The sequence below is a fragment of the Myxocyprinus asiaticus genome, chromosome 39 (genome assembly GCF_019703515.2).
Source record: "Myxocyprinus asiaticus isolate MX2 ecotype Aquarium Trade chromosome 39, UBuf_Myxa_2, whole genome shotgun sequence".
Classification (NCBI taxonomy): Eukaryota; Metazoa; Chordata; class Actinopteri; order Cypriniformes; family Catostomidae; genus Myxocyprinus; species Myxocyprinus asiaticus.
In genome coordinates this window covers 6383021-6400309 of record NC_059382.1, presented here as the reverse complement: position 1 = coordinate 6400309, position 17289 = coordinate 6383021, and the positions used below count along the sequence as shown (strand labels likewise).

The window sequence follows — 17289 nt, the reverse complement described above, 5'->3', positions numbered from 1 at the left end:
TTACAATTGGGTTTCAAGGATATCGCAAAGGTCTTTATATTGAAAGATTTTTTTTTTTTGCTGACCTAAATAAAAGATAGATTTGCTTCTGTTAGCAACTCTGGACTACGACCCTACAATCAATCATTTGAGCCAAAAAAGCAAACGCAGTATGTACTATTGTTAAAAAAAATTATACTTTACAGTCATGAGGTTCAAAACATGTTGAGATCTTGGACCAAAAACAACAACCATCATGAAAATTGAGCATTTTGTTGTTGTGTTAGTTTTAAACTGGCAGCCACAACAATAAATCTAGATGCAGGACTCCAAGCAGTTCAGCTCTTTTAGCGGGAAAACCATTACTCATGGTATGCCTATCTACAGAAGAAAGGGGTCTGACCGCAAAAAACACTCTGCCCTCTATTTTGATCCCTAAATGAGCCCCGGTACAGTTGGTGCAGCTGGCAACTGTGGACAAGGAAAGTCTGAAAGTGTTTGTGATTTATGTGGCTGATCCCTCTTTTGTCAGGCTGTACTTGACTAAGGCTGACACATTCGGGCAAGTTACAGATGGTGGCAGATTTACAGGCTTCCCAATCTGGGCATGCGGTGGCACGGGAACTTCTGTGAGTTTGGGCGTCACACTAAGGCTTTAAATCACAGTTTGGCCCAGTTTCATTCGGCACTAGAGCTTTCATGCACAAGGCACGAAAGATGGCGATTTACTGATGCCACTCACTCAAAGTGACTGTTTAATGACTTGGACACGCCACTTCATCATGCAGTTGAGTGTTAAAGCCCTCTTTGGCTGGCTTTGTGGGAAAGGGTGAAAACACGCACTCACATACACAAACACAGACCTAAGAGGCTATTTTAGTGAGAACTTCTCATAGACATAATGGTTTTCACACCAAGATACTAATATTCACTATAAACTACACCTTTCCCTTAACCTGACCATCACACAAACCTGTTGACATTATTAGATTTTAAACAAAACACAATACAGTCACTTTATAAGCTTTTCAAATGGTAAGGACCACTTCAAATGCCCTATTAAGTCAGTTCTTGACATGTTTTGCCATATTTGTGAGGACATTTTTAAACATTTGGCCCTCATAAGAATGGACAAACCTGTACAGACACTAATGCCCCAAGCCTATTTGTTACACGCAGGGTTATAAAGAGAAGAACAAAGATTATCATAAATAAACTGTGATTCATTACATTCTTGTACGTTCTTTATGTCCAATCAGTGGGATTTTTCATTGGATAGAGACTGCTGGGTGGATGCAGCTTTCTGAGAACTGAATGGCTGGGCAGCTCCTATATTCCATTAATGACTGAGAACATCTGTCCTGTGTTGAGGAGAGTTCACAACTAAACAAATCCAAGAGCTGTATGTAAACACTAGCAAACACATATGAGAACAGGAAACACACGTGTTCTCTCTCAGACGATAAAAGTATCAGAAACTGACATGACTAATTGAAGACCCTCTCAAGTATTTGATTCAAAAACACAGACTGATTAATCATAATATTAAAAACCCAGGAATTTTTAACTCTATCCACTGCAAAACGTATGTCTTTACAGATGGCTGTGTTAGTTTTATGGGGAAAATGCTGTATTATATTCAGTGGATGCCACAAAGCTTTGAGCAAAACACACTCAAATGCGCATACTGTACATCCACACACACACTCATTTAATAAGCAATATTGGCAGTACTATCACGATACAGCCCTTTAAAAGAGGTAGTTAGTACATCCACAGGTTAGTAAGGTATCCGGTGCTACACTGAACATTACCTGAGAAAGTACATAAGCATGGAAAAGGGAGTAATGAAGCATCATTAAGAACCTCAACCGGGTTAGTTCAAGAGTTGAGCCACTGCTGTGCATGTGTGTGCAGCAGGAAGGGAGGAAGGAGCACAGAAGGCAGAGGGAAAACATGCAGTATGGAGGAGTGACTGTGATGGGTACTTACCAACAGGGCGGGCTGAAGACACAACAATGGTGGAGTGAACAAAAAATATTCACAAAATGAAAAAAATACAGACACACAAACAGAAAAGACAAACAAAGAAGAAAGTGAAAGGGAAAACAAGTAAGAACAAAATAAATCAAATTCAGAATGAACAATGGTAATGTGTCTTTGGGCATATCATTTCAGCACAGTGTTGGCGGTAGAGACAGATTTCACAGCAGAGATGCAAGGAGAAGAGGAGATAAGAAATGCTTAGATTTTATTTATTTCACATTCACATTGCATACTTCCCTACACCTTTCACTTGAATCTCTTAAAATCAGCAATTCTAATCTGGATTAGCGCCACCTTGTGGCCATGTAAGACATAATCTATTTTTACCATGTCAGCAATGTATAGAGTTTTTGCTGATTATTGGTTTTGCTGATGTATTGGTTTTGCTGAGAAAAACAAAACCTATAGTCCTACGGTCTTTCCTCCTTGACTCTTTCCATAAGAGGTCATTAAATTTGGGGGCTTGTCCGGGATACAATTTGGGCACTCTACTATGAAATCTGTTTCACCTGCATTAATGAGGTCTTTATATACACAGCTCTCAGCAAGGAAGTTGAACCAGCAAGACAGAATTTGTGAACAATATTGACGGAATGGTCGAGAGAGAGAGAGAGAGAGAGAGAGAGAGAGAGAGAGAGAGTGAGAAAGAGAGAAAGAAGGATCGAAAGAAACCAGCTGACAAAGAAAAGCACCGTTCATATTTAATGCAGTAGTTCAGCTGTCGAGGGGGTTGATGCCATATTGACATTAAGGAGGAGCAATCACGCTCAGAGCTGTCCTCTCTTTTACTTCATTCTCTCTCTCTCTCCTTCTCTCAAAAGCAAGCCTGTGTAACATGCTATGTTCACGGCTGAACTCTGCCAGCTTGTAAATCTCACATTTAAAAGGGCTGAAAATTGATGTTGGTCCCTTTTGGTGGTATCAGCCCCCTCATGAAGGCCATCAACCCCCCCTGCGAGATTTTAAAGCCCTCCATGGAGCATCTAAGCAGTTTGATTTAATGTGGAGAGGAGAGAAGGTAAACGGAGAAGAGGTGGAAGGCAAAAGAGGGCGATTACTGTGGGGGAAAAAAAAATATTAACATTGCCCAACCGGGCTGGGCTTTGCGAGGTTGGTCTGCACCAGTAAACTGTGAAATAGTTTTGCTGGTTTGGGCTCCATAGCCATGGTGGAACAGTAGAGATAATGTGTATGTGTAGAGGGGGGTGGGTGACCTCCATTCTAGGGGCTGTAAATAATAAAAAGGAATCTTGCTCAGGGCAAGATCAGCACCCCCCCCCCCCCCCCCCCCACACACTTAAATTACACTTCAGGAGTTCATTTGCGGCCCGTCAGGAGGTTATATCACTATGTTAGACAGAGACTAACCCAAAACACATTATACTGTGGTAGATTTCCAGTAAAGGGAAGCCTTACAATAGTCAAATAGCCCAGATCAGCACAAACACCCTGTTGGGTCTCTGTATGACACTAATGTTAGGTTTTGTTTACTTCTCGAGGAAAAAAATTATGAAATATAGATTAGTAGCTCTCTCAATAGTGGGCAAATGACCAGATATATGCTTCTGATTCATATGAAAGGCAGGGTTAGGGTTAACCCTGCCTTTCATCTAACCTAAACCCTAACCTAACCCTAGCGTTTTGAAAGGAAAGCTTCAAACATTGTGATGTTTGACTCCCTCTTGTATGCCACCGAACCCAGTGAAGTTTTGAAGTTGTAAGTAGTGTGATTTAAACTGCATGGGGGTCTCGGACATTCACTGACCTCTAACCGTGAGGGTGGCGGATGCCTCCATTTTGCCCACTCGGTTCTCGGCCACGCAGGTGAATGTCCCTTCATCCCCAGCTACTGCCTTCTTTATCCTCAGCAAAAAGTCATCCTTGTCATATTTAATATCATACCTGAAATACATATGAACAGAAGATTATAGCAATGTACATATAGAGAAAGTGGGGTTGAACATTAATAATCTGGTATTTTTTTCATTTAAACCTGGAAACAAACAAAGCTTTATTGTTTTGTGAAGAAAATGTTAACTCCTTCATTTGAAAGGTCAGATTTACTTGCTTCCATTGAAGCACATAAAATGCTTTTTGGCACATTTTCAAATCATGCTGGGATAACATGGATCATCGGGAATTACACAAACTTGTGAAGTCCATGCCAGCTCAAGTGCATGCTGTCATTTAAGCAAAAGAGTGACATACCAAATTCAAATTAAATTTTGAATTCAACATTTTACTCAAATTGTCATGCTGACAGTATAATTTAAAATAGAACTGGATACTGTATCAAATTAGAAAAATTTAAAACAGAAGCATTTTCAGAAGTAGACCCCACTGTATTATATGAGTAATTTCATCCCATGGAGTAAGAATCCAAATGGGCACCAGCTCACATTTCATCCATGGTCAATGTTTAATTAAGCAGCAAATGTGGAACCATGACATTTGTGTGCCCATTAAAATTGACAGTGCATCATAGCCAGGGTTGAGGAGTAACTAAATACATGTAACGGGATTACGTATTTAAAATACAAAATATAAGTAACTGTATTACACAACAGTTACAATTTAAATCATTGGTATTTAGAATACAGTTACATTCAAAAAGTATTTTGATTACTGAAGACATTACTTTGTATTTTATTGTCATTTGTTTCATTTAATATTTAGTCCTTTCAGATGGAAAAATGTATACATATAAATGATGCGATCCAAAGTGCATTTGAACAGCGGTGAAACACTTTCTTATGAAGTGTTACATTCATACGAGCAGACAGAGAAGTAAGTTTGAAGTAAGTTTGGAGCAGAAGAATAGAAATAAACCTTGTGTAAATTGTCAGCTTTACGCTAAGCTAAAATGCTATTTCTAGCCATTTGACATGCACGTTACCAGACACGATCATATTTTTATTAAGAAAATTCATGTTGGATCATAATTTATTTTTCTAGTAAGACCATTGATATTAGGGCAAAAATCATATTCTTGATAATTGTTTTATTGTTTTCCTGTAAAAATATCTAAAAATCCTTAAAACAAGATCAGTTTGATTTATCTTGTTTTAGAAACAACACTGCATAAGATATTTAGGTTTTTCAGAGAATGTATTTTAACGTGTATTTTGTCTTACTGTACTGGCAGAGTTTTTATAGTCAAAACAAGTGAAAAAATCTACCAGTGCTGAAGAAGTAATCCAAAGTATTTAGAATACGTTACTGACCTTGAGTAATCTAACGGAATACGTTACAAATTACATTTTATAGCATGTATTCTGTAATCTGTAGTGGATCATAGCAGATGTTATTTAGAATTCCAGATGAGGCAAATCCAGTATATTCAGAGGCACAGTATAGAAACAGCTAAGACAGCGCAAGATCAATTATTCAACAATGACACACTCTACAGAGAAGGAGGAGGCTTTCAACTGGAACCACAGATGCTTCCAATATTTATGAGACATCCAATGCATCCTTGTGTTTGTGTGTCTGTGTGTTTGTGTATGTATGAGAAGGAGGAGTATCTCCGAGCTAATCATAGAGACAGGCCGATTCCAGGTCAGAGAGGGATCTGAGATGTTGAATCCAGTCTTACTGATCTCCACCTCTCTGGCAGTTCCCTGGTACTTCAGGAGGACAATGTACTGGAGACTGACAGCCAAAGGTGATGAGCTGTGCGTGAATGTGTGTGTTTGAGGTGAAAGTGTGGTTGAGATGTTGACAGGCCTTGCAGGTTGGTCTTCTTTATAGTATGTTGCTATAATTGGGATTTCTTGTGTAAGTGTATGTGGGAGCTGTGTCATGGCGGTATTTGTCTGACAGCTAGACAACACTCTGTCTACTATCTGTCACTTGAGATCCACCTTTCCACCAGAAACAGGGCTGAGAACATGTGCCACATTTTTCTGATATATTTTAACCTTGAAGCTTTACAAGTGTTTTTTGTAATATCTCAAAATTTACATTGAATTTGTGTTATTTTGTATTTTGTGCATGTGTAATGTATATAACTTCTAGCATGACTTGTAATGTCTTATAGCCACTTAAAAATATCTTATGGATGTTTATAAGAAGACATTGCTTTTGTCACTTTACTTAAAGCCTACCTATTACATATATCACAACTACAGTATATACAGTATAATACATTATAGCTTCTGCACATAAAATTGGATGTTGCTTGTGTTATAATGCATTTAAGGTATATCTATGAAAAGGTAAGTATTATAATGCATTATAATTGTGGTTACAATAATTTATGAGAAGTAATAACATGTTATAAGCTGTATTATGAGTCATTACTAATGCATTATAATGCCTTTACAATGCATTATAAATATGGGCTTCATAGAAAGTGTTACCATTACTTTTTATTCTTATTTTTTTGTTCTTAATTGATTTTGAAATGTATTTTATCTTGTATTTTCTTTATCATTTTTATGTAAAGCACTTTCAATTGCCATTGTGCATGAAATGTTCTATATAAATAAACTTGCCTTGCCTTGAACAAAAATCTGTGTAGTTAACATGAGTCATCAGTATTTTTGCTCTGTTTTCACTAAAGAGAAAGACTATATATTTTAAGTCTGTATATCTGCTTAAATTTTTTAGGAGTGCACAAGCATACAGGCTTCAAATGTAACAACATGGACTAAAAGCCACAAAACTCCAATTTATATGTTTAAGGACTTTTATAGGTTTTGCCCTCCTGCTTGATATGAGCTCTGAAGATATTCACAAATGTTTGCTGCTATCAAAATGCCTGTGCTGTTCATATTTGGTAGATGTAAGATATAAACTCATTAACTCCTCAAACTAACACCACGCCATTTGGAACAGACTTTCACGGAAACTCCGAGCTCCAAAGTACAAATTAACTAGGAAAAGACACTCAGAGCTGTGTCTGCAAATGTTTACACCCCGAATCTGTCAGCAATACATGCCACATAATTTGCGTACGCATGCTTTTTAGAGGCCAATATAGTGTACTGTACTCCTCAGCATTGCCTTGTTCCATGTGTTATTGCATTCCTTTGCTAATAGAGAACAGATTCTGCTCTCAGAGGAAGCACAGAGAAAGAGCTACTGTTTCTGTGTGTGTCTGTATGTATGTGGCAGTGGCTTGATTTATACAACATTTAGTGTTAATGGTACGAAATCTGATTTGCATCTGTTTATGTTGTTTCTTTAGTCTCTCTCTCCCTCTTTCTGTCTCCAATCACGTCAGACTTTGCCGGAGGCTCTGTCAGTAAGCCATTTGATACATCGGTGTATTTAGCTTCTGCACAGTGTCGTTCTCCTTCTGCTTTCATTCAAACATTATTAGCGTTATTCTAGTTAACCTGACTTGCCCTTACAAAAGTTGCCACTTGAAACCGTAGAGAAGGTTTAAAGAAAGTTCCACTGCTCTTTTTTTATACAATGAAAGCATATAGTGACCAGGGGCTGTCAAGCTCTAATAAGAACAAAAAACAGGACTGACCTTAACCTTAACCCTGACCTAACACTTAACCTCAAAACGGGTCTACGTCTGACTATGTACAAGCATAAATGTGATTTGAAAGCTATGGCCAAGGGAAACATTTTCAGTGAAGATGGGTTTAGAACAATATACAATAACAATAACAATAATATAGTAAATGGCACAGTTTTCCTTTTTAGGTGAACTATTCCTTAAAAGGGCAAAAACAAAAACAAAGCAAATGTAATATTTCAAAGAGCAGAGGCTTTGCATGCAGACAAAGTATTCTATTTTTTTATTGTATTTTTTTTACCTGTGTCTTCTAAAAGTTGTCACTCCCCATTTAAATGCTAATAAAATGACGTGTGACGAGTTAATGTGTAGCGCCACTTCTAAGCAAATACTTATCTGGGTGGCGCGTTTCTCTGTGTGATTGTATAACCTAAAGGTCAACTGGTTGCCAACCCGTTATCTACCAAATATGCAAGCTCTTTGAAGTCAGACATCTACATAATCAGGATAGAGAGAGGGAGAACGAGAAAAAGAGAGAGAATACAAGTGATTTTGCTCGACGGGCGATGGCTGAGAATGTCAAAATTAAAATAATCTGCTTCTTTACAGTCAGGAAATAAAATAATTCCACCAGACATGTGTTTTGTCTAGTCTGGGTCTTGTGCTAATTACGTTCCACATTGCTGTAAGTTATTTCATTATTAGATTGTCATTGTTTCTTTCTCTAAACCTAATTAATTTCTTGATATGCTTCTCAGAAAGAAAAGAGAAGAACCGTGTTGAATTATTACCTGACAGATAGTGATTGCAGTGCTCACTTGAATTAATTACTATGTGTGTTTTAGCTGACAGCTGAATAATGTAGATTAATCTAATTGTTTCTTACAAAACTAATAAACCAAAAAAACTCTTCACTCAAACCTAACACTCTTCATTGACAACATTTGCAATCTGAACAAAAGGAACGTGGTAAAGTAATTATATCTTAATCTTATTAAGTTGTACAGTTTAGCAAACACACTATAGGATTGGAATATAATTATAATGGATGACATCAATTAACTAACAAATATTGTTAAAATATTAACGGAACAGTTTACCCAAAATAAAAATTATGTTTGTTTGACTATGCATTGGTTTAAATATTTCATTCCGTTTCTCACAACAACAACAAAAAAAAAAAAAACTGTCACCCAGCTTCAGAAGGTTTATTATGAAATATTAATGAAATATTATGTCAATTTTTGGGTGAACTCCTCATTTAGAAAGTATTGAACAAAAATCAACCATGGGTGCTTTTCCCTTACAATGACGTAACTCACTGCGTAACCACCGTAGTACGATACATTGATAGAGAAATTAACCAGCTAATCACAGCTGTTTCCCGAAACTGTAGTAGCACATCCATCATTTGAACCACGTGGGTTCAACAACATAGAGCTGTCATTGTTGACATTACTCAGGGTGTGGACTAATAACGTACGCAAATACTAAATTATAATAACTAATTTAAACATATAGAACCCTCAGTGAAGACAAATGATGCCTACACAGCAAACTAACAAGAAACTATGCTTCTAACCACAAGTAAAAAGCTGTAGTTCCAACCACACAATTCGCGATGTTGTTTGCAAATGTCCGTTGGAGCTACAGTTTCGGGAAACACCAAATCGTTGAACTATGTTGGTAACAATGGAACTTGCGACCATAGATGGCCTTTGGGAAACAAACCCCTGATTTGTTCTAGAACTCACATTACATTCCAATATACTCTGAATATGAGTAGTCTGAAATCTGTGCAGATATGGAGGATGTGGGAAAGGTACACATAAATGGAGTAGTTTATTTTGGCTGTGATTGCTTGTATGAGCTCGTGGCCTGGTGACCCGTACCATATCAGAGACAGGGGCAAACAAGCAAGGCATGATAGCACTCAAAAACCCAGCCGCTGCCCGCATCCTTATCTGTTGACTTTAGACACACACAGGCATGTTTGGAGCAGTCTATCTTTGATACTGTTTTGATTCAATGACTGCTGCTCTCTCAGAACCTCAGAACTCTCTTCCTACTGTATATATATATATATATATATATATATATATATATATATATATATATATATATATATATATAGATAGATAGATAGATAGATAGATAGATAGATAGATATCTCATCACCGATCCTCCACCTGGTCATCTAATGGTTAGACGGAGACCTGGAGAGGCCTTCAAGCTACAGTGTCTCGCACCTACTGTGAAATTTGGTGGAGGATCGGTGATGATCTGGGGGTGCTTCTGCAAGGTTGGAATCGGGTGGATTCCTCTTTTTGAAGGACGCATGAATCAAGCCACGTTCAAGGTTATCCTGGAAGAAAACTTGCTTCCTTCTGCTCTGACAATGTTCCCCAACTCTGAGAATTTGTTTTCCAGCAGGACAATGCTCCATGCCACACAGCCAGGTCAATCAAGTTGTGGATGGAGGACCATCGGATCCAGACCCTGTCATGGCCAGCCCAATCTCCAGACCTGAACCCCATTGAAAACCTCTGGAATGTGATCAAGAGGAAAATGGATGGCCACAAGCCATCAACAAAAGCCAAGCTGCTTGAATTTCTGCACCAGGAGTGGCATGAAGTCAACCAACGGCAATGTGAAAGACTGGTAGAGAGCATGCCAAGACGCATGAAAGCTGTGATTGAAAATCAGGGTTATTCCACCAAATATTGATTTCTGAACTCTTCCTAAGTTAAAACATTAGTATTATCATAGTAAATGAATATTAACTTGTTTTGTTTGCATTATTCAAGGTCTGAAAACACTGCATCTTTTTAGTGAGTTTGACCAGTTGTCATTTTCTGCAAATAAATGCTCTAAATGACAATATTTTTATTTGGAATTTGGAAGAAATGCTGTCAGTAGTTTATAGAATAAAACAAAAATGTTCATTTTCCTCAAACACATACCTATAAATAGTAAATCCAGAGAAACTGATAATTTTGGAATGGTCTCTTAATTTGTTCCAGAGTTATATATATTCCCTCATTAAAGACATTAAGTACACAGTCTTGTACCTTTGTCATTTTGTCTGATTTTCAAATATTTTTTTTATATTTGTATATAACTTTGAAATGGTGCAATTCACCACAGAGCAGTCTGGTTTGGTTCATGGCTTAGAACTATTTTATTAAGGATATGGTGAAATCCTTATGGAAAAAATAAATAAAAACAAAAATAAAATAATGGGAAAAATACTTGCTGAATGGCTGAAAAAGAGGACATGAACTGTTGCACACTATATTGACCAGTAAATGGTTATGTTCATATTTAAATACTAGCTTACTATTTTGCGGAGTATATTTAATATAATCCCTACTATTAAAAAAAAAAAAAAGTGTGTGTGAAACAGGAAGTGAAACAGTAGGCATCATTCCACAATAAACTATTTAAGCAGTACTATGCAATGTTTTTGTCACATGAACTCATCATGTTGGATTTAGGTATCATCTTAATAAAGAAGAAATGGCTATTTTGCATTTTTTGTTCAATTTTGTGCATAAATGATTTAACCATTGGCAGTCTGATCAAATAATTAGTAAAAAAAAAAAAAAAAAAGATATTTAAAATGTTCTTTGTTATAGGCAGCACATTTTTGTCAATCTATTGTTATTGAATTTTGTGTAGTAGGTCATCTGGGTATTATATGCATACAGAAAAATGGGATACTGTTCATACGTACAATATACTGCAAAAATAGTATGTAAAAGTATTAGGCTAGTATGCTATTCCAAACCAAAGCCAATAACTAAAACTATAGGTTGACAAACCAATTATTGTTTCCTTCTTATCTTGTCTTTCTTCACTGAATTCGGTCCAAAATGTATTGCTTTTGACACAATGTATCTGGTACATGACTAAATCTTTTATTTTTTTATTTTTTTTGAACTGCCTGAAGGGTGATCTTTGTCAAAAACTGTTTTCATCCTTTCCTTCTCTCTCTCTTCAACCCCATCAGAGTTTGAATGAAGAGGCCTGAGGCTGTGTGACTTCTCTTTTTCCATGCCAGAACCTCACCTGCATTGGTCCACCTGCAGTCTCACCTGAATATCTGTTAGCTCACCTGTTTTTACCTAAGGGCCTCAGCACAGAGCAAAAAAATGCCAACCACTGAGGCCAATTGCGCAGCTCAAGCTTATATTATCAGCAGGGGGGCCCCAGGACAGAGCTCAGTTTTCTTCAAATGGACCTCAGCATGGGGATCTACACCTGCATCACAGGCTGCTTGAATAGAGGGTTGAACTAATGCTTTTGATTGGCAGATGTCTCTGCCAGCATGTTCCTGTCTCACCTCCCGCGGGGGACGTCAATGTCATCTTTTTTCCAGCGAACGGAAGGCGGTGGGTCTCCTTGCACCTGACAGCGAAATTCCACTGCCTCCTCCTCCAGAACCACCTGGTTAATGGGCCGCCGTAGAAATGTTGGCCTCTCTGTAAAAGACACACAGATGGGAAAAGGACATAAGAAATACGAAGACTCATTCGTTCACTCGTGGTGACTCAGTGTTGACTCATTCAGACAGATAGAACAGTGGCTCTCACAGTGAACTGCTTTATTGTGTAAGAGCGTGACACACTTGTTTGTCCCAGCAAGACTAACACGAATTCACAGGCATAAAAGAGGAATTAAGCATGACACATTCTCTCACGATGGAAAAAACATCATGATTCCATTCATCAAATTGCTCCATGTATCATTCAAACTTGCTTGCTAACAAAAGCATATCAATGAGCTGGGATGCAAAACATTTATGGAGCATGGCTAAAACATTGTTTAAAATTCTGTGTCTTGTTTGAGGTTTGGAAAGCTCTGAGAACTGTGACCAGGATGCTACACGTCTTCGATTGTGGGTTCAATTGCCAGGGAATTAAATTGTACACCTTGTATTCACAGTAAGTTACTTTTGATAAAATGCTTAAATGTAAACAGACAAAAAAAAGAGAGAAAAAAAAAGACAAAGATCACAGATGGTGCATACCAAACACGGTGACCTGGGCTGTCTCGCTGTCCCTCTCACCGACCATGTTGGTGCCTACGCAAATATACATGCCAGCGTCACTCTTTCTCGTGTTTGAGATCATCAGCTTCCCACCACGGATCTGAAGAGGAATGTCACAACAATACATCAGTGCTACACATCCATCCAACCATCCATCCATCTATCTATCTATGTCAATTAATTAATCTATCATCCATCTACCGTATCATTCATTCATCCATATATCTATCATTCACCCATCCATGCATGAAAAGCTTGTTGGCATTGTGCTTGACTTTCCTTTACTAGTTTAGTTTGGAAACATTTAGAACTCAGCTGAAAAACGACTGTGTGTCTTATGTGTTTTAATAAAGACAATACAATCACATGACCTGGGTAAATAGCACCTATATATGGTTCTCACCTTAATCCTGTCATCCTTCTCATCGATCCTGACTTTGTCTTTCTTCCAGTAGATGGTGGGTTCTGGGTGTCCACGAGGGGGGACACACTCCAAGATGGCTGGTTCTCCAGCGGCCACCACCACGTCTGTGGGGTTCTGTCTGAAATCATCTCGTAATACTGAGAGAGAAAGAGCGAAAGAGGAAAAGAGAGAGAATTAGCTACTCATACATTCACTCGTTCTTTTAACCATTTGCAAATTTAGTCATGCTTACAATCCCTGAGGCACACATAAATGTTCTTTTATGCTGAAACAGATGTCATTTCATTAAGTCCTCTAAACTGCTAACACGCTCCAACAGCATTTGAATGTTCGCTTACATCTAACAGGGGTGTGGAAAGACACCTGTTTGAAAGTCGTGCTAAGTATTTTAAGGTCACGGTAATGACAGACGGCATAAATCTTGCTGTGTGTGAAGGCAGCCATCTGCAGGAGTGTGTGCTTGTGAGTTTAATTTGATGGGGTGACTACAAGCAAAACTTAATTGGACAATGGGGTTCCCAATCGAGAGAGAAGAACAAACAGAGAGAGAGAGAGAGAGAGAGAGAGAGAGAGAGAGAGAGAGAGATTATACCCTTCAGCTTTCTGTCACTCAAATGCATTCGGTAGAGGAACACACACACATAGTGGGTGTGTGGCTAAATCTGTGCCAACTAATCACCCATGCTCACCCTTTCATCTCTACGTCTACGCCTCCATCCATAACTAATAACAATGAACCCAATACTGTAAAACATAAATAAGGTCACCTCCTTATCTGCAGTAAATAAATACAAGGAATCAACAACCTGCACACAACATCTTCACATCTTAACACCACCGTATTGTTGGAAGAAAATTCGGATTCTACATAGAAACTGGCCTTGGGTCTGGGGTTGATGGTTACAGCAGGCCCGACGGCGCTGCGGCAGATGGAGACTGTTGAATAAAAGGCTTGAATTTGGGTCTGTTCTTCACAGAAAGCAGACTGATAATTTGGATTATAGCTAACAAATATATGGATTAATTTTATAATTGTTTTATGGTGCTGTTTGTGGTTTATTTTGCTTTTTGGCATATTCTGAAAACTCCTTTTTAAAGTTTAGTCTTGGTTAAAGTGGTATAATCCTTTAAAACGTTGTATCACACAGAAATGAATGAAACAATTAAAATGTCATATTATAATGTCAACTGCATTAAATAAATGTGATGGCATTTAACTAATCTCATTGATTATAAATTAAATGTAATTAACTGATTAATTCTATGAATTATACAATATTAATCAATTCAAACAGTACACGTAAACATTTGTAGGTTTCTATAGTTGTTAATACGTAAAATGATGACGTTTAGATGTTGTCAATACGTCAGTATTGTACGTTTCGTTGTCTATGCAAACATAAGAGAATGTACGTTTGCTTGAACCAAACTTTACGTAAGAATACATACGAATGAGGTCACATTGTACTGTAGCATTGACCTAAGTGAGATAAAATGAGGTATTCGTCAACTGGTCTTGTGTTAAACGATAACAATTTAATTTAGCAATAAAAATAATTAAAGAGATAGTTATAACTCTGAAATCTGATTGGATGAGCTACATTCGAGGCAGTTGTAAAATCACCGAAACACAGTATACAAATCTGTGACCGCACTTCAATTGAATTGTGTATTTATTAATTGCACCAAAACCATTTATATCTACAGTATTACCTATGGTCAGGCTAATTAATTATATTAACTCCCATACATCATTGCTAATATAAAGACCCTAAATGCTTTTCTATACATATGTAAATATGCTTATCCCACCAACAGATTCATCTGATTGGTCCACTGTTTTAAAGCTGACATTGATTCGCTGTGCTTTGCTTTAAAATTTTTACTATTTTTAACTTGACATAGCATTAGTCACCATTTCTTTTCATTGTATGGATAAAAAATGCAATGTAGGTGAATGGTGACTGAGGCTGCCAGTCCCTGACATTCTGCCTAACATTACCTTAATGGAAGAAGGAAAGCCATATGGGTTTGGAACGACAAGAGGGTGAGAATATTATGACAGAATTTTCATTTCAGAGGACCTATACTTTTAAATTTTGGTAAAATAGTAAAGTATTTTTAAGCATTAATTTGAACAAAGTGAAAACAGTGAAAGAATAACACTGTAAAATAAGACTAACAGTTGTGTGTCAAATTTCTAAACATCATGACTTTCTCTGGCCTCAGGGCGTGTTCAGACATTCAGTATGCATAATTACATTTTCACTCCTGCCTCAACTTTCAACTTACTTCTATCTTGTTCTCTCTCTCTGGGAGCGATGTGCCTCTGCGATCTTCCATCATTAATATTTATATACCTGTATTTCTCCTCTCCCTCCCCCGCATGCGGGCAAGTGCAGCATCTGCCTGTCAGGCTGCAGGCTAAAGGAGAAACTTATCTGTAGAATATTCCTTTACCACCCGCTCCATCTCTTCTGCTCTTCCTTCAGGAGGATTGGTGGTGGAGGTGGGGAACGGGTTTTGTGGGCTAAATTGGCAACTCTGAAGCCTTTTTGGCGAGATTTCTGAATTTTTGCAGTCAAGTCGATGGTTTGCAGTGAGTGTAACCTTTATTTAGAATTATAAAAAAGTAAAGATGCTACTTTGTACTTTGTTTGGGAGAGTCAGATACAGTGAACGCCAAAGGGAAAAACACAGTCCCAATATCAGAGATCCGGGCTGTTTTTCAATTATCTTTTGTGCATTGTGTTTGGCACTTTAGTAATCTGAAAAGCAGCGAAACCATGCTATATACTGCTATATACTAATATACATACATTGTGTGTATTTATTTATATATATATATATATATATATATATATATAGAATCTTTCTTTAAATTATTTATTTTGAAAACTGTAGCTGATGGGCAACCATTCTTTTTGTGAAGGCTCATTTATACATGACTGCACTATGAATATTTCTTCAACGAAATTACAATACAAAACTTAAGAGTCTCTTAAATGCGCATTGTATAAAAACACAACAATAAAAGTAAAAAAAAAAAAAAAGTGCAATTATAATAATTGTAACAAAATTAAGACATTAGCAGGGCTAATGCCTTCTGTGCCTTTTGTTTTTCACAATTTAACCACATTTAAGCTTTTTTTTACTGTACAAATTCCATGTAGCCATATGATGTCATTTTGCATGTGTATTTATGAAATGACTTGTCATGTCAGGTACACATTTTAACACAAAATTCACAACATTGTAACCTAACATTCAAAATATAATGCCCACATAGTACTTGTACTACGTAAAAAAAAAAAAAAAAAAAAAAAATATATACAGGTGCATCTCAATAAATTAGAATGTCGTGGAAAAGTTCATTTATTTCAGTAATTCAACTCAAATTGTGAAACTCGTGTATTAAATAAATTCATTGCACACAGACTGAAGTAGTTTAAGTCTTTGGTTCTTTTAATTGTGATGATTTTGGCTCACATTTAACAAAAACCCACCAATTCACTATCTCAACAAATTAGAATATGGTGACATGCCAATCAGCTAATCAACTCAAAACACCTGCAAATGTTTCCTGAGCCTTCAAAATGGTCTCTCAGTTTGGTTCACTAGGCTACACAATCATGGGGAAGATTGCTGATCTGACAGTTGTCCAGAAGACAATCATTGACACCCTTCACAAGGAGGGTAAGCCACAAACATTCATTGCCAAAGAAGCTGGCTGTTCACAGTGTGCTGTATCCAAGCATATTAATAGAAAGTTGAGTGGAAGGAAAAAGTGTGGAAGAAAAAGATACACAACCAACCGAGAGAACCGCAGCCTTATGAGGATTGTCAAGCAAAATCGATTCAAGAATTTGGGTGAACTTCACAAGGAATGGACTGAGGCTGGGGTCAAGGCATCAAGAGCCACCACACACAGACGTGTCAAGGAATTTGGCTACAGTTGTCGTATTCCTCTTGTTAAGCCACTCCTGAACCACAAACAACGTCAGAGGCGTCTTACCTGGGCTAAGGAGAAGAAGAACTGGACTGTTGCCCAGTGGTCCAAAGTCCTCTTTTCAGATGAGAGCAAGTTTTGTATTTCATTTGGAAACCAAGGTCCTAGAGTCTGGAGGAAGGGTGGAGAAGCTCATAGCCCAAGTTGCTTGAAGTCCAGTGTTAAGTTTCCACAGTCTGTGATGATTTGGGGTGCAATGTCATCTGCTGGTGTTGGTCCATTGTGTTTTTTGAAAACCAAAGTCACTGCACCCGTTTACCAAGAAATTTTGGAGCACTTCATGCTTCCTTCTGCTGACCAGCTTT

General features: G+C 37.5%; 1 protein-coding gene across 1 annotated transcript in view; it reads right to left on the bottom strand.

The window, feature by feature from the left end:
- Nucleotides 1-17289, bottom strand: part of LOC127429841 (roundabout homolog 2-like) — a 281922-nt gene that overhangs the window by 81935 nt on the left and 182698 nt on the right. The window contains exons 3-6 of the mRNA XM_051679117.1: nucleotides 12955-13112; nucleotides 12531-12651; nucleotides 11844-11982; nucleotides 3791-3927 (exon numbers count right to left, since the gene is read on the bottom strand). Of these exons, the coding sequence (XP_051535077.1) occupies nucleotides 3791-3927; nucleotides 11844-11982; nucleotides 12531-12651; nucleotides 12955-13112 (555 nt within the window). The remainder of the gene's footprint in view (nucleotides 1-3790; nucleotides 3928-11843; nucleotides 11983-12530; nucleotides 12652-12954; nucleotides 13113-17289) is intronic.